The sequence below is a fragment of the Gymnoscopelus braueri genome (assembly GCF_963280865.1).
Source record: "Gymnoscopelus braueri genome assembly, chromosome: 17".
NCBI classification, from domain to species: Eukaryota; Metazoa; Chordata; class Actinopteri; order Myctophiformes; family Myctophidae; genus Gymnoscopelus; species Gymnoscopelus braueri.
In genome coordinates, this window is record NC_137617.1 from 14,491,781 (window position 1) to 14,510,513 (window position 18,733).

The following is an 18,733-nucleotide window of genomic DNA, read 5'->3' on the forward strand; positions in this document are numbered from 1 at the left end:
AGTTGACCAGGGTCCACAGGGCACTTTTTTCTGCTCTACACCAAATATTTCACAGAAAATAGACAATCTAGAAGCCTGCAGCACGTTGTGCGCTTGTAGATCTGGTATTTGTCAAATATTCGCCACCAAAATAGGGGTGCTAGGGTTCATGTGGTTAAACAAAGCAGAACCCATTGTGTTCTTGTGAGTGTGTAAGTGAAAATATAATCAGATTCATCAGCAGCTAAACAATACAAAGACGCAAAGTGCTCTATTTAACTGGTGACATGTGAATGTGTTCCAACCTTATGACTCGAGGAGAGCAGAAATCCAGTCTAAAAATGTTTCTTATATCAAAGCCAGGTAGTGAATGTGTGTCCGTGTTTATGCTCACAACCTATCCCAGCCCAACTTAAAATCTTAAAATCGCAGTTTTTAAATGAAGAGAAACATTCTAGGCTGATGCAGACCAGGTGCTGGATGAAATAATTAGCCCATGAACAGATTAAATAATAATGTCTACACACTGGAATTAAAGCTCCTTCCAGTGAGTGGACATGTAATATTTCCAACTAAATCATCATCCATCATCCTCCCCATCAGTTCCACTTCCAGTCAGTCACTTATCCTTACAACCCCACGGTCAGTTTAGCAGAGCACAGCGCCCCCCCGAGGCCATTGGTGGCCCTGCACTCGTAAACTCCAGAGTCGGCAGGTCTCAGGTCGGAGAGAACCAGAGTGCAGAGTCCGTCCTTGAGGCGTTCCACGGTCACCCTGGACGACTGGTCCACTGGGCCCTTGTTCTGGAGCCATTGCACCTCTGGCTCTGGGTAGCCTAGAGGTTCACACAATGACAAACAATGCAGTGAGCAGAAGATAATCACTTGTGTCAGCTTTCCGAGTATAAATTTGCTACCGAGTTGTGATGCAGTTGAGTATTTGGCGCAGTATTTACCTCTACACCAAATCTCTTTGCTGAAAATAGTCGATCTACTGTACGCTAACATTGCATTGCGATGTATTTTGAGCTTGTAGAGCTGCCATTTTCACAAAATATTTGCCCAAGAATAGGGATGCTAGGGTTCAAGTGGTTAAGAATAGACCACCCAAAAAAACTGTCTCAACTTTGTCAGAGCCTAGGAGAGCTGACCTGTCATGTCCATCAGTTCTCCTCTGATACGGTAGAGTACACCGTGTTTCAACTGTGAACACTGTGTGGCCTTTGGACAATGTTATCCGTCGACTCAGATTTCCATAATTGAGACGTTGCTAGATGTACAGAGTGGCATTTGATCCATAACAGAACTGAAACGACGCAACATGTACAGTATAGTCTCATTTTACCCAGCCAGCATAACAGATATTGAGCCCCTCATTTAAGTCTATTTCTGCAAATATAATCCTAGCTTTTGATATTGTCGGTGTAGAATAATATGGTAATACGATGCTACATTATACACATGGGCGGGATCCTACCCTGGATCAGACATGTTAGCCGGGCAGTAGCTCCCTTGGGCAGCTTGGTGTCTTTCAGGGGCTGCAGGAAGAGAGGTTCGCTCTGGAACTGCTCCCCCAGTGACTGGATGGCTCTCTCTGCCTCTGGGCTCCAGCCTGTCTCTGAGCAACACATAGTTTGACGATTACAATAAAACACTTTATAGATGACAAAAAGGATTGGTACAATGAAATACACCAGCTGACATACACAGCTGAGCCCCGAGTTCAAGAAGGACGTTACAGCAGGGGTTCTCAAAGTGGGGACCCCAGGGGTCCTGGGGGGGGTTTCAGGGAGGTTCCAGGGGGTCCCCAGCAAAAGTAGCCTCTTTATCCATTTATATGTTGGCCCTTTAAAAATTGCAGATCTACAAGCTCACAGTGCACTTGTACATCTGCTATTTTCTAAATGTTTTGGAAAATATCTAAACATTCTGAATTTGAACAAATCTTCTCTTCTGGGGGTCCCTGGCACAAAACATTTTCAGATGGGGGTCTGTGGCCAAATACGTATCAATTTGGGGGTCATTGGCAAGAAAAAGTATGAGAACCACTGCATTACAGAATGTGTTCAGTGGGTTGAGATCTAGAAAGGGGCCATGGAACATGCCAGAGATACCAGGCATGAAGCTGGCTGATGGCATGAAAAGGTGCACAGTGTAGAAGTTTGCAACTTGTTGCCACTAGTAAAAACTACTAACAAAGAGCTGTGTTTACAAGTGACATCATTCATATAACCTGAAGGGTGTGTGTTTCTAAGAGACATCAATCCCAGTAGGGACGTGGCGGCTGTTTAGGTCCTGGCTATTACCCAAAGGGACAGGCATGTTGTAATTGGCCATTTGGTTGTTAAACAACTGCTAGGCCTGCATCTGCTAAGTAAAGATTGACTTCAGAAGTATAATTTTAGAATATGTTTATGCTACTTCAAGGAAAAGCTAAACACTGAAGCAATTGGTGCATTTTAAAGACTAAAAAGTGGTCCCGGTGCATCCCTAATTTTCTTTTAGCTGCGCCTCTGATTGTGTGAGTATGTGTGAGTGTGAGTGTGAGTGTGAGTGTGTGTCATACCCTCTGAAGGACTGCCAGGATCCTCCGATTTGCTGGTTAGGTTAGTCATCCGCTTTAGGGCCAGGACAGCCTTGCCGGCTTTCTACAATTAAAACATGTAAACAGTGTGAAAAACAGTGAGTCTGGAAATGACAATTCTTAAGGTAAGGCTGCACCAATGTTAATATTTAGTGTCACGTGTAATGCATGACATAATATAACATTCATGAGTAATAAAATGCATTACTTTTACAAATAGGGGAATGTCATTACAGTTACTAGTGTATATCAAGTAACTCATTGCTTTGAGAAAAATTATCCGTTATAGCGTCTAATAAATTCCCCTCACACTAATGATGAATGAATGCATCTAGTCTCTCACTTGCTATTAGACTTACTATATATATTTTTTTATCTACCATACACTGATAATGGGTGCTCCTGAGTTTTAAAGGGGCTATGACATGGCTCGAAAATATCCAATAGTCTCATTATGACATGAAGGCTGCTAAAATAGCATTTCAATATTCCATTTAGCCTACCCTCTTCCATTTAATATTATGCTTAATAATTTTACACTTGTGAAATTAATACGTTTAACGTATTATTTGGTGCAGAAAGTCATATTGTAATGCAACATTCCTTTTAATTGAAAGCAATACATTTTTAAAGTAAATTTCCCAACAGTAACTTACAATATTGTTTATATAGTGTAAAGTGATTTTTATCCTTCAATCACATACAGAAGAGGATCTTAAAGGAATAGTTAACCCTTTTTTTTCCTATCAATTATTCACCCCATGGAGACTTGAATTCATGGGTATTTTGTTGCATTCCTAAGCCAATAATTTGATGACCGGCGGTGGCTCCGGTAGGAGACACAAAGTAGGAGACTCAAAGTGTCAACGTTGCGTCTCCTACCAGAGACATTAGCATCTTTCCGCCGGTCATCAAATGGCTCAGGAATGTGACAAAAACAAAAAAATATCCATGAATTCAAGTCTCCATGGGGTGAGTAATCGATAGGAAAAAAATCATTTTGGGGGTGAACTATCCCTTTAACACACTGATAGAGAAGCAATCTGGTCATATTGTTGAGTAAGATTATGGTGACTGTTTCACATGAACAGTTACAGAGCCGTGTGTGTGCGTTACCTTCCACTTGCGCTTGACCAGGAATCTTCGTATCTTCTCCTTGTTGAGGGACTTGGTGGGTCTGCGGTTCAGAGGGGTGAAAGAGACCAGCCATGGGTGGGCCAACGCCTCATCACAGGACAGCCTGGATCTGGAGCACCACAGTGGAACACATGGTTGGATCACAAGTCATTATTATTATCATCGTCTCCGCCAGGCGAAAGGCATGGTGAGAGAGTATGTTTTGCACCCTGTCCGTCCATCCTTCTGTCTGTGAGTGTGAACAGCTAATCTCCGGCACTGTTGGCCTGATCGCAACGAAACTTTGCACACACTCCCCCTGGATGCCAATTCCAAACCTCTGCCCTCACCTCTTTTTCACATTTTTCACATGGGCCTGTTATAGCGCCACCATGAGGCCGATCTCTGACCTGGCGGAGACTTTTTCTAGATATTATTATTATTTTGGACACAAACCCATGATTTTTCTGCTTCCCTGTGTTATACATTTTACTCATCACAGTGCCACATTGCTGTCTCTTCTATGAAGTTACAAAATCTCACCTGAGAATAGTAACTACTGTAGCTTGAAAATTATATTTTTCAGCAAGCAACAGGACATTCATTGACATTATGGTGGTAGGTCTTTTAGTAATAATTAGGTGGGCGGTTCAATTCAGCTGGACAGATTGCAAATACACCATAATAAGCAGCAGTAGTTTAGTTCCAAGAACCAACTGATGGAGAATATGAAACAGCAGATGCCATTCACTTAAGAAGTCAAACCTGGGGTCTTTCTTCAGCAGGGAGCTGATGAAGTCCTTCGCCTCTTCAGAGATGTCCTCAAAGCTTTCCTCATCAAACTCATAAGAGCCAGCTGTCACCAGTGCCAGTGTCTCTGCATCACTGTTCCCCTGGAATGGAGACTCACCACTAAGCCTGCGTCAGGAAACAAGTTTAAAAAAAAGAGTCAAATATATTAGATTTAATTTAGACCATAGTATAATAAAGTTAAACATTTGAACCTAAGACATCTTGAAATTGATTAACATTTACCCAGCAGTTAAAAAGAAAAGCTTACATGAATAGCACAGATTATAAATTGTATGATACTGTACATCACTTAACTGATCATTTGAATCAATGTTTAGATTAATTGTTTCACCCCTAAAAGCTAGACAAAAGACAGAGTGAACATGGATAGAGTTGAAGGTGGTGTAGCAGACAGTGCCTAAATACATTTATGTAGCCGTGTATTACAAACCTATACGGTATAAGGTTTGGCTATACCTGTCAAATTAAAATATACAATAAATAATACTTCTAGCCATAACTTAACCTGGAATGTTTATTTAGAAAACACATTATTGGCAACAACAGCTGGTGTAGAAGTACATTTTCTTTGTAAGAACTTGGTGCCACTGTGGAGCACTGCAAGTGTCTCGTTAATGGCTAGAAACACCAGCAGATGGCGATAAAGATCAATGCTTTTATTTAGAGCCACATTTTTTATTTTTTTGGCACAGCATTCTTTTTACTGTGACAACAGCTACAGGACAGAACAGTTTGAGGTTTTACTTACAGAATAAAACAGATAACTCCAATGCTCCACAAGTCAGACTCCAAACCAACAGGCTCAAAGTTAATGACTTCAGGAGCCACAAACTCTGCGGTCCCCTCCATGCTTTTCAAGGTTTTACCAGGCTCTGGAAGAAGGGGATAATGTATATGTAAATATAATAATAACAAAAATGTATATAGTACCCAAATAAGCTTTACATGGGGGAGGAGAAAACAAAAAAAGGAAAAAAAAGCCATCATAGAGTAAAATATGGTACAGTTACTACAGTAGTGTACGCCATGTGATTTTGTATTAACACTGACTACAACCAATGATAGCACACCTCTGCCCCAGCCAAACAAATCCTACAGCAACTTAAACTAACCCAGCTTTCTAGCCAAGCCGAAGTCGATGATCTTGATGCGCGTTCCGGTGGTGTCCACGCAGACGATGTTCTCCGGCTTGAGGTCCATGTGCACGATGTTCTGCTTGTGAACGTACTGCAACCCCTCCAGGAGCTGCTGCATGTAGCGCGCACTGGTGGGCTCCGTGTGCTCAAAGTCGTCATCCAGGATGCGTTCGAACAGCTCCCCGCCCGCGATGCTGCATGCACACAACACACAGACACACAGGCCACATGCCGTGAGAAAACATTACGTGTCATCTTGGTTATCGGCATGGTTATTTAAAGTTACTTTGGAGCAGTGGTTCTCAAATATTTTCATGTAAAGGACCCCCAAATAAATATGTTTTTGACTGCGGACCCCCATCTGAAAATATTTTGTGCCAACTGATCCCCGTAATAGATTAGTGTTAAAATGTTTCAAAAATATTCCAACGTTTTTTTGAAAATGGACCCGCTTTTTTGTGAGCCAGCAAAAAAGGCATTCTGCAATGTAATTCAGTAAACTTCAACAATGCACTCCCATTATGAAGCCTTTCTCTGTTCCGTTCCACTTTGGATATATACTCACAACTCCAGGACCATGACCATCTCAGCGCGCGTGTCGTAGGCGGCCAGACACTGGCACAGTTTGGGGTGATGGAGAGAGTTCATCAGCTCCATCTCCTGGCGCGCCGCCGCCCTGTCCTTGGAGGTGCGGCCTCGGTAGAACTTCCCCGCACACACCTGGCCGGTCTCCTTGTGGGACAGTCTGAACACCTGGCCAAACTTCCCTCTGGAATTTTTGATTTATGCAAAAAAGAGAGCACAAGCAATGAGGCATCCTGGAGGCTCCACTAGTTAAACCCATTAAGATCTGAGGCCGATACTACAAATGCCTTCTAAATCGGTAGTTCCCCAAAGTGTCATTATATTTGATTATATATATATATATATATATATATATATATATATATATATATATATATATATATATATATATATATATATATATATATTTATTAGGGGTGGGACGATATGGGTACCTCACGATACGATATATATCACGATATTAGGCCCACGATAACAATATATATCACGATATTCGACGATGTTCGATATATTGCGATATCACGATATTCGATATATATTGCAAGAAATTTCACCAACGATATATCACGATATCTGAAAATATCGATATATTGCGATATCACGATATATTGCATGAAACTTCACCAACGATACATCACGATAGTCCTTGTATTCATATACATAAAACATAGAATAGCACCAAACAGTTCAAAATCATCATTACACAAATACAGAGTAGGAAGAACAACGTATCACAAAAAAACTAACAAAAAAAAAAAATTTATATCGATATTTTTCGGGAGTATATCGATAATTTATCACGGGAGAAATTATCGCGATATATCGATATATCGTCCCACCCCTAATATATATATATATATATATATATTCAGTAAGATCTTCAGGGTTAATTTAACACCAAACAAGAGTGCACAAATGTAACCAAAAGGAACTCTAAGGATTTCCTGTGTAGTTGTGGTGTTATAGGTTTATGCTGCATGACTGTGTTGCACATCCCTGTAGTTTCTATCACCTATCAACGAGGCGACGAATACCACAAATTCAGTCAATGAGATGAAATCCCTTAGGTACAGTATGCGTAAACATTTGAGACATTCACCTGCACAATCTGTACTTACGTTCCCAGCTTCTCATGCACATTGTAGTGGTCCTTGGCGCTGTGTGCGGTGTCAATGGTTATCGTCACATATGACTGGATCTCCTCTTTCTGCTCTCCTTTAAATACAAATGCAACATCGGAATGAAGTGAAGTAAAAATAGTAAATCTGTATCATCAATGTCTGCACTCAAATTCAGGCTCTACTTCAAGCCCTCACTTGTAAAGTTTTTTAAAAAGAAAGATGACCAACCTGCAGTGGACATCTTGACACAGGAAGACTCCTCACTTGGCTCGCCGACCCCGGCAGCGTTGAAGGCCCTGACCCGGAAGCGGTACTTCCCCTGAGGATCCAGCCCTGAGCGGACCTTATAGGAAGTGTTCTTGCAGTGAGCGGTGACTTCTGTCCAGCTCCCGGCCTCGTCGGTACCGTCGTCCTTGATCTCCACCACGTAGCCCAAGATGGCGCTGCCTCCGTCGTAGGTGGGTCCCGACCAGGACAAGACCAGGGAGTCAGGGGACAGCTGGGAGACAACAGGGTGGGACGCTGGGGGGTGGGGACGGTCTGAGGAGAAATTTGGGGCTTAGTTTGGACGCACACATGCTAAAACACAAGCCCAGAATCTCAAAAGCTCTGCAGTGCATGACATAATAAACACTGGTACAAATATGTTGAATAATATAGATATGTAAATACGAATAACAACCTCACTACTGTATATTTTGTATACCAACGACTGCTGTAGCAATCACCCTAACAGGTATATTGTCAAATTTGCTGATGATTCTGTGATTGTTAGCCTTCTTGAGGATAATGAGGTACAGCATGGGCCAGTTGTCAATGACTTCATATTGTGGTGTGACAAGTCATTCTTACAGTTAAATTACCAAAACAAAAGACATGATCATCAGCTTTAGAAGGACTCCTCCCAGTCCTGCTCCTACAATCATTAAGGGCACAGAAATAGAGGTTGTAGAGAGCTATAAATACTTGGGTGTCATTCTTGACAAACTCTCTTTCGACACTCATGTTGCCTCTACATCTAAAAAAGTCCAGCAGCGTCTTTTTTTTCTGAGGAAAATGCGTTCTTTTAATGTCTCATCTGTGATGATGACTCTTTTCTATAGAAGTTTTATTGAATCTGTTCTCATGTTTTGTATGGTTTCCTGGTACGGTAATCTGACCCTGGCAAACAAGAACAGGCTCAGCAGCCTCGTCAAAGTGGCCAGCAAGATTTCTGGGAGAACCCAAGCCCAACTCACAGAACTGTACAAGAGGCAGATGCTTAAGAGAGCCTCCTCCCTCCTGGAGGTATCGGATCACCCACTTCGATCTGAGTTTGAACTGTTGCCCTCAGGTCGTCGGCTGAGGGTGCCCACCACAAAGAACAATCGGTTCAAACTATCCTTTGTCCCGGCTGCTATTAAACTGCTGAACAGCAGATAGCACTTTTTTTAATTCTTGCCTCTTTGTGCATAATAACCATTAATGTACTTATACTGACTTTGCTACTTTGGATGTCATGAATTCTCTGTCTATAGTGCCCTGTTCTTAGATCTTAGTTTTGTATTGAATGTTGTTGTTATGTGTATTTCTTACTATGATCTGGCTGCAAACCAATTTCCCGCAAGGGACAATAAAGCTAACCTTGAACCTTGAACTACATTACAATAAAATCGTTGCTAACTGGAGCAGCATGTACTTTCATAGATCAGTGTCCTGAACATATTTGAGTCTTGATATTTCGAGTTTCATGTGTACCATTAGAGATTCAGAACATGCTGGACCTAACAGTACATTCCTACATTCCATCCAGTGTATGGCTGGATACTAGGCATTTCATGTTGATGAGTATGCCCATAATTGGTATGATGAGAGAAAAGGGACACTTCTTCTTTCAGATGTATGGGAAGATGAGAGAAGACCAGGATAAAGAGAGACAGCCTGAGTACCCTTCCTGACCTTCCAGCCTATCTTATCTCAGCTCATAGTTTCTGTACTTGAGTACAATTTTGAGATATTTGTACTTTACTGGAGTATTTCCAATTTTCAATACTTTTACTTCTACTCCACTACATTTCAGAGGCAAATATTGTACTTTTACTCCACTACAATTATTTGAAAACTTTAGTTACTTTGCAGATATAAAGCAGATATAAAGCCCTATTTTATACCTAGGCTATTTGAAAATAGCCGATCTACAAGCTCGAGCTTGTAGATCTGCTATTTTCAAACATTTTAGTACTTTTACTTTAAGTACATTTTGATACCAATACTTTTATACTTTTTCTTTTAATTTTGAATTTCTGACTTTTACTTGTAACAGAGTACTTCTACATTGCAGTATTGATACTTTTACTTAAGTAAAACATTTGAGTACTTTTACCACCACTGGTTGTATATTGCAATAATGTATGATTGTCACAAGATCCCAAGGCGCTCCCTTTGGGAACCACTGGTCTCACCTATGACGTTGAGGGAGATCGTATGCTGGGCCGAGCCCCTTCGGTTTCGCACCACGACGGTGTAGGAGCCTGCGTCTTCTGGACATGCCTGGCCGATCTCCACACTGCTCTCTGTCGCACTGCTGCTGACACGGGTCCGAGGACCGTCCACCACCACCTGCAGATGGAAGACAAACAATTCCACATTCCAATGTGTTCTAGTCCTGTGTAGGGCTGGTAAACGAATATTCGATATTCTAATATTATTTGAATATTGGGAAAATATGTATATCCGATTTCTTTTTTATGTTTATTTGACAGGGACAATACAAAAAACAATGTATCAAGTTATAAAAACAAAGTATGTTTAATTGGATCCGAGCACTTGATGCATTGTTTTTGTATTGTCCCTGTCAAATAAACATAAAAAAAAAGAAAACGTTTTTTTATATATATATTTATTTATAATAATACTAATCTTCGAATATATTCGAATATCTGCCAATTTTTAAGACCAATATTCGAATATCATTTCTGAGCAAAGTAATACCAGCTCTACGTGTCACTGCTAATTCAGACAGTTTGGTCATGAGGAGAGCATCCACGAAGTCTCCTCTGATACACGTGATGTCAAGGCTGCTCCTTTTCACCTGACAGGGAGGACTGGAGTTTTACTGGGAGGACGTAACAAATGCGGAGAACACCCTACATTCCTCCTAGTTCTACCTCTCTGAACAGGTACCCTGACCAACCTGTAGAAGTCACTAGCGCGGCGATAAGAGATCACCCTCTCTGCTTGGCCTTCCTCCAGTGAACACCATCAATCTTTGTTTATATGGATGCCTAGCCAATCCAGAGGCACCGCAGAGGATTCCATTTCAAACCCCAAGCGGTGGGCAGGAATTTAACTTTTAAGTTATGGTTGCTTATATAGGGCTATGCACATGTGTCATGTGACACTGGCCAATCACAGTCCTGAATAGATTGTGATTGGCCAATCACAGCGCAGGATAATTGTACAAATTTCCAAACCTCACTTTTAGGGGCGGTTTCACTGCCCAAGATATTTGTACATTTTTCCAAATCTCACTTATAGGGGCGGTTTCACCGCCCAAAAATTAATTGAGGTGATCATTTGGCCTTAATCATGCAGCTTTATGCAAAGTACGCACTAGTCGCCAGTTACTAGGATGTCTAACAATGTGGTGAAAAATAGCGGACCAAATCAAATGAATAAAAACGCCACACTGCTCACCTTGTCTCTGTTGTGAATCCAGCAGCAGGCCACAGGGTCACTGCTGCTGCTGAACACACAATGGAGTCTGGCCTGGTCACCCACCCCAACCTCCACCTTCCCTGGAGGGTCCACAAACTGCACAGGTGGTCCTGAGGAAAGGCAGATGCAGTGAATACAGCAGATATAATGTTAAATGCCAAGTTGCTGTTTAACTGGTGGTCTTTTTTGTACGTGTGCTGTGAGTATTTACTATGTGTGCAAGCATGTGTCAACTAGGAACAAAAACAAGCATCGTTATGTGAAACACACTATTATTTTTTGATTGTAGTTAGGATACTGAGAAGCATGTGTCTATCAACATGACGTGGTTCAACTAACCTTTGCTGGTGGAGTTTTTTCCTTCGGAGCTGGTTTCTGTGGACAGATAAAGGCCAAGGGTCTTTAATTTGAACAGATTAAACAGAGATCTAACCAACCACATCAAAATAGCCATGTTTAGTTGTAATAGAAAACACCTGGTCTGAATGACATGGCCAACACTTTATATATCTAAGCTGTAAAAATACACATCAAAAATACATGTTTACTAAGGGAAATGAGTCAAAACTTCCTGTCAGCAAACGAGTCAATCCTGATTACTCAGCTGTAGGGGAAACCCAGTGTACATAGAGAGTGCAGCTCTCCAATCTAATGGCCAACTGTCCTGTATTGCCTTTAGATTTCACACAAACAGCCACCCAGCCCTCAGAAGCCCCCTGCTAAGGAAGACCACAGGAAGTCAACCCCTAAGCATTTCCTGGCAACACAATGGTAAGACGATGATTAACATTATGTACCATGCATCGTCTGCTCTCAACTATGTAGAAGGAAATGAATGAAAAGATTTATGAATGAAAAGATCCAGGCAGATCATGAGCTGAATAAAATATTTATATATCTGAATATATATAGGAATGTAATAAAGGGTGAGGTAAATGCATTTAAAACCCGCTTAAAACCCTGCTGTACAGGAAACAGACAGCTTTATCAGAGGGGCCAATTAGAAAGGCATGCCTCCCGGCCCCGTCCCTCTGTGAGCTGAATCGAGGGAGGGAGAGAGACAAGCGAAACAGATATGTACCTGTAGACAAATAGCGAAGCAATAGCAAGCAATTATAGACATGTGACACATCCTTTAAACCCAGGATATTGTCATCATGTGGTTGTACTGTACACACCAACTGGTCCTCACAGAAATAATCTTCTGTGAGGCTTCAAGCCTTGACAAGATCCTACCTACCCGTCAGTATCAGGACATGTCAATCAGAGCAAACTAACACCCGTCTGTCTGTGTCTACATTTCTCGTCATCCATGTGAAAGGTTGCCTTCATAACAGTGTGTTTGTTGGCGGCGTGGACAGGCTGGCTGTGCAAAAAAATAATAATCCATTTATACGGAAGGTAACTGTCAGGAAACAGACCAGCTGTGCTGTCCTATGTGCAGGGGTGGGTGTGGTGAGGTGGGGGAGGAATGTGGTAAAAGTTTACATGGCACAACTTAATGAGAGCCAAATGCCAGAGGAAAAACTGTTCTCTATCTGAGAGCTCTGCGGTTACAAAAAAAAGAGAACAAGAATCAACTGTCTTTGATAATCAGATGCTTTGCAGATAGTTACACCCTAAACATCCTTTGGTAGAAACATAGCCTCGGGGAACTCACTGAATGGGCAGCTAATCTAATTTAAGTAGTATTAAGTAGAAGTATTCAACCTATGCCCACGCAAAGTTTCTCTACTGTACAACTCTTGATGTACCTGAGGGCCAAAGAATGGTCTTTGCTTCACCCTCATACAAATATATAATTAAAAAAAACACAAATTGTGGGATGGGATTTAACATACTGTGTTGCAATATGCACAATTGGTTTGACCAACGTCCCAGTATCTGTACATAATCTTTTAACAATACTTAATCACTCTTAAGCTATGTAAGCATATAGATGACTATACTTACTCACTCCTAAGCTGTGTAAACATACAGATAAGTATACTTACTCACTCCTAAGCTGTGTAAGCATATAGATACAGGTATGTTTTTCTGACGCCATGTGCCCTTACTCTTTCATCAAGAAACTGCATGCCACTGTTTCTATATCATCAGGTTTTCTAACTATTCCTATCCCAACCTGGACTTATGAATTAGCCATACACATATTCCGGTCACATAATATAGCTTGTGCAATGTTCTACAGTGTGTTTAATAAACTTCACTACATCGTAGTAGCCTTGGTGTGATCTTGTTCTTCGAGCTCACTGCTCGCTTACAGAGGAGATAATTAAACTGAATGACCCGTCACCACCTCAATAGAGGAAGAGCTTTTAGGATCACAACAGAGCATTACTAAATCACAACACACTGATTTAGTACCCATTTTCCCTGTGATACATGTGTAAACAATGGAAAGAGTTGGCCGGCAGAAGAGCTTCTCAACTATGTAAATATGCATGCAAATATTGTTTTTGTTATAATGAAGCATGGTGCGACACTTAATTCCATAAGACTATAACCAGTGGTGGAAAGTAACGAAGTACATGTACTCGAGTACTGTACTTAAGTACAATTTTGAAGTCTTTTTTTACTTTACTGGGGTATTTCCAATTTGCAATACTTCTACTCCACCTCAGAGGCAAATATTGTACTTTTTACTCCATTATAATTATTTAACAATTTGAGTTACTAGTTACTTTGTGGATTTTGATTATTGGTACAAAACATGCATTAACCACTCCAGCCCCATCTGCTATTTTCAAAAGATTTGTACACATTTTTAAAACTTGTGAAATGAGACAGTCTGCATAATGACTACTTTTACTTTGGTACTTTAAGTATATTTTGATGTCAATACTTTTGTTCTTTTACCCAAGAAAATCTTTAATACTGGACTTTAACTTGTAAAAAAGTATTTCTACATTGTGGTACGAGTACAGTACTTCTTCCACCACTGACTATAACAGTCAGTCCCACTTGCCCATCCTTCTGGTTACCTGTTGAAGGGGAGAATCCCAGCTTGCTGCCTTTAACAGGCATCTTCTCCTTGGTGTCCAGTCCGTTCTTCTTGCTCTTCTCCACACTCCTGGTGGGCTTCAGGTCGAAATGGAAAGTGGACACAAATGTCTTGGAGTTGCTACTGCCCTTGTCCATCCTTAGAAGAAACTACAGCAAAACAATGGCATTGTATCAAACAGTCGCTGCAATGTCATTTCTTTTTTTGGTCTCTCTGATCTGTTTATTCTTTTTTCTAGCCTCTCTCAGTCTCTGTTAAGGGTCTGTTGTGCCAGACATTCCCCTGTGTTTCTAGTCACACATCCTCTGAGCTGCTAACAGAGCAGGGCATTCTCATTCACAGCCCACTCAACCCTGCTGTACAGGAAACAGCCAGCTTTATCAGAGGGGCCAATTAGAAAGGCAGGCCTCCCGGCCCCGTCCCTCTGTGAGCTGAATCGAGGGAGGGAGAGACAAGCGAAACAGAGAACATGTGTGTGTGTGAAAAAGATAGAGAGATAGCAGGAAGTGTGTGGGAGAGAGATGAGAGAGATGGACAGAGAGGACACAATGAGTAAGATGAGGAATGCAACAAACCAGAGAAAACAAAAGTCATGAACCAGAAATTAAATAAACATAGGTCCATGGAAATGCATTTGGATGAAAAGATTGTTCTTACCTGGAGACACTTCAAAAAGAATACTTCTGCTTTCAGCACAGCATGGTCACCAAACTTCACTTTGGCACCTGTCACCGTCTGACACAAGCCACAGTCGACACACACTGTTTAAGTCGTGTACACAAGTCACAACAGGAGTCTGACATCCCGGTAGATATATGACCTCACAGGAATCAAGACGAACAAGTAGGGCAACTTTGTGTTTGATTTGGCTCCTGACAAAATGAGGAAAGTACTAATGGCTTAAACTTTTATTAAAAAAAAACCTGGTCAAGGGTTATTTTACCGCAGTAGAGGTATAACCATGTAGTCAGGAAAGGTTACTACAAGACACGTTTTTTAATTTAATACCATTCCTGGTATTGGATTCATTATGGCTTGGGTGTGGCTCTAAGGTGCGTTAGGTGACCTTTTGTTCTACTGTATGTGATCCCTTTGTTAGCCAGAGACACTGATATTTTCTCTTCTCATAGTGCAAACTGGGCCCAGACATGCTATTGTTTATACAACAATATCCTTCTGTGAACAGTATGAGCCATTGTGAATACTCTGTACCATATGTGACTCATTTGTTAACTTCTGTCAATTGATTTGTTTATTTTCTTTGGTTTAAGAAAAAATAAAAAGGAATTCCCAGTTATGGGACCAGTAAAGAACTACAGTAATGCTACCATATCAATCACATTTCTGTGTTCATTAGCCAATGTACCAGTACAAACCTCAGCCATCAGGTAGATGGAAGCCATATTGGCAATTGTACAAAGAAGATACAAATGACAACCTTAACAGTGCATTATGGCACATTGCATGGCCTACATAAAAGCAGTAGGAAATGTGTACGTTGTGAAAATGATTAGCTATGCAAACAAAGATCAAATGCTTCCCATGGTGTCTCATGTGGTACTTGGCTACAAAACAAACATACTGACTGCTCCTCTGGAGGATACAATAATAGCAAAAATAAATGTCATGAATTATTACACCCCATTTTGGCAGTGGACATATTTCACTCAAAGGCGGCCAGTGGGAGTACATGAGGGAGAACAGAGTGCGCCAGGGCTTAGTACACTAAATGGTCCCATATGTTGGAAGCCCTGATGATGCTGGTACACATACAGTTCAGTTCACTTGGGCCTACAAATGTTCCCCGATTGAAACAACATGGTGATTAATGGAGCCTCCAACGATAAAAGGACGATTATTTACAGCTGGCAGACGCATTCCACCTACCTCTACTCTTGGACATGAAGAAAACTCATATTTTGTTGAATACATAGCCTCTTCAAACACAAAAAAATAGCTATAATGGAAGAAGAACAAACCACTGCTTTGGTTTCAATGTTTTGTACAGTATAGCCTAGGGGAGCAGTGCTCTTTAGAAAACATATAGGCCTAGCTAACTCAAAGAGAAAATCAAGTCAAACAGGCATCTCTTTTCTTAAAAAACTCAAATGCCTAAAGGTTAAATTAGTGTGCAAATGTGTTGCAGCTGGGTGGCCTTCATCAGGGTGCAAATAGTGTGCATGCACGCACAGGTGTGTTTAATGACTGTTTGTCTAACCCAGGGGTTTTCAACTGGTGCTCCGTGGACCGCAGGTGGTCCGTGAAGGTATCGCATGTGGTCCCTTACCATGCATTCAGCTATGTAGGAAAGTGCAGATTGTTTTCTGTGGTCATTTGAGGAGGCTCGTGCTCCAAAAGTAGGCCTACTTCAAGCTAAATACCTACCACATAAGGGGGAGGGGGAACTAAGATTTCTCAGAAGCATCTTGTGTTGCAACATAGCAGTCAATATAAATGTATATCCGCCCTTGTCTCAAGCACTGAACCCTCACAGACTTTGCTTAATGTCCCCTGCATGTTCAATATACTGTAAATGCATGAGTGCAGCCAGGAGGTGCAAGGGCTCCAACGTAATGAGGAACTGACAGCACTTTGTGACATCATATTACTTGACAATGACAATTGTTGCAATTATTTAATTTATTTGTGAATAAATGAATGAATGAATGATGCAGCAACCTGGAATGTGTGCATATAGAGCTCAACAAGTGTGAGAAAACCCTCATGCACTGTCCGACTTTACAGTAGGCCAGCTCTGAACCTTTGCAGACTAGAGGGAACCTGCATCAAAGTGTGGAGAATTTATAGGATCAGGATGCAGAGTAACAGTTTAAAGGCTGGGTCATTCCCGCTGTCAAGACCTTGCCCGATACATGGGAGAGCTGCTGCATACAGGTCCACACTCACACCAGAAAATCTACTGTATTACAGGTGCATCTCGTCATAATGTGTTTTATGAGGGCAGGGCCAGTCACAGACCAGTCACTGATAGGCAGTTAAGGAGGGGGGAGGAAACATGAGGCAAGATGTCAAACCCAACATACAGTACATAAATAAACCTATATCGGTACATGTAATGGCCAAAATCAAACACAAACTATAAACATAACCACTTCAAACAATGCAGGCTATATAACGAGTGTTAAATAAAAGTAAAATAATCGCACAGAGCCAAGCAATCGAGGAGAAATAAACTAGATAAAAATAATACTGTAATTAGTCACTGACAACCAGGAGAATGAATTATCTTCATCCACGTAAAAATCCACACATTTCTGGGGAACTCACAACAGGAAAGGCAACGACTTCTCTCTCTCTCCCCACACATTTCTGAGGAACTCACATTTCTGAGGAACTCACAACAGGAAAGGCAAAGACCCCCCCCTCTCTCTCTCTCTCTCTCTCTCTCTCTCTCTCTCTCTCTCTCTCTCTCTCTCTCTCTCTCTCTCTCTCTCTCTCTCTCTGACTGGCATTCTAACTATGGTAATCGTCTTGCATCCTGTTCCAAACAACGCCTTCAGAGATAATAGACTAGTAAGTTAGATATGATGTGGGCAACCCTGATGAAGGCAGCTGAGATGCTGAAATGGAAATCGCACATTAATGTTCACATTAGGTTTTAGGCGTATGGGAGAGGAAATATTGAATAACTGGAAGTTCCCCCATGCTCATTTTAATTAAAAATGGCTCTGTAGTAAGTTAACCAAAAGTCTTTCTCCCATCATCTAACAACTACCATATTCAATGTACTCTTGGGCAAGGCACATAACTACTTAAAACCTATGCACTTTGTTGACTGAGGTCTCCCATGGGTCCGTACTTGGCCCCCTCCTTTTCCCCCTCAACACCAAATCCCAGCTACTTTCAGTGAATGTTCGCCTATTTTCAGCAAATGTCATATTATGACATGCCCATAATAGGGATGCTATAGGGTTCATGGGTTTAACCACAAAGTCTGTGACATGATGACAGTGTGTACTAGTAGCAGTTACTAAAATAACTGGCATGCTCAACTGTCCAGACCACACCAAACATTCCAACGGCGCCCTCCTCTGGTTGTACAGGTTACATTGTAGATAATGGTGAAATCTAAAACAATAATTGTCTCCTCCTGGCCGAAGGCGTGGCCGAGACAACGTTTTCGCCCCTGTCCGTCCTTGTGCGTGTGCGTCTGTCTGTGTACAGCTAATCTCTGGCACCGTTGGACCGATTAGCGTGAAACTGCACACACTGACACACTCCCTGGAGGACAGAGCAGAACCGCTGCCCCCAATTTTTCACATCGGCCTGTTATAGCGCCACCAGGAGGTTGATTTTTGGATATTACTCCTACAGATTTTGTACAAACATCAACAAATCGGTACACACTGTATAGTCATGTGATCAATCTGTCAGATTTTCCATATTCCATCCTGATTGGCTAAGACTGGCTTCCAAAGTTTGCAGGAGTGGCCCGCTTTGTACATAGGGCCTCAAATCATGAACGCGGCACAGCCCCACTAGGCCATGGAAGAAATGCCACCCTACATTTTTCTAATCGGCCTCATGGTGGCGCTATAACAGGCCGATTCAGTTTTGGAAAAAGTGTGTTTTCTTCAAAAAACTTTTTGCTAACTACTCCTACAGATTTTGTCCAAAACTCACACAAATCGGTACACAATATCTCTGGGGTCATGTAACATCTGACATGTATGAGTCAG

General features: G+C 41.5%; 1 protein-coding gene across 2 annotated transcripts; it reads right to left on the reverse strand.

Annotated features, from left to right (window-relative positions):
* Positions 1-47: 47 nt before the first annotated feature.
* Positions 48-14,819, reverse strand: LOC308105237 (myosin light chain kinase, smooth muscle-like). 2 transcript variants are annotated; one of them, XM_080455872.1, is made up of 15 exons: positions 14,691-14,819; positions 14,014-14,182; positions 11,369-11,404; positions 11,009-11,139; positions 9,775-9,931; positions 7,562-7,873; positions 7,331-7,427; positions 6,193-6,396; positions 5,604-5,821; positions 5,240-5,363; positions 4,444-4,596; positions 3,679-3,808; positions 2,545-2,626; positions 1,456-1,596; positions 48-814 (listed from the first exon to the last, which is right to left on the reverse strand). In XM_080455872.1, the coding sequence occupies exons 2-15, from the start codon at positions 14,168-14,170 to the stop codon at positions 609-611; spliced, it is 2,148 nt and encodes a 715-aa protein (XP_080311998.1). In that variant the 5' UTR covers positions 14,171-14,182; positions 14,691-14,819; the 3' UTR covers positions 48-608. The 2 variants fall into 2 exon arrangements, with proteins under 2 accessions (XP_080311998.1, XP_080311999.1); XM_080455873.1 differs by lacking the exon at positions 14,691-14,819 and having other exon boundaries at positions 1,456-1,590; positions 14,014-14,435.
* Positions 14,820-18,733: the final 3,914 nt, after the last annotated feature.

Bases quoted from the DNA above. Each gene is read 5' to 3' on its own strand.
- LOC308105237 (XM_080455872.1), bottom strand. From the start codon at position 14,170: ATGGACAAGGGCAGTAGCAACTCCAAGACATTTGTGTCCACTTTCCAT. The intron at 6,397-7,330 runs GTAAGTACAGAT...CAAAAATTCCAG, and splicing joins GTGCATGAGAAGCTGGGAAC to AGGGAAGTTTGGCCAGGTGT. The intron at 2,627-3,678 runs GTAACGCACACA...TTTTAATTGTAG, and splicing joins TGGTCAAGCGCAAGTGGAAG to AAAGCCGGCAAGGCTGTCCT.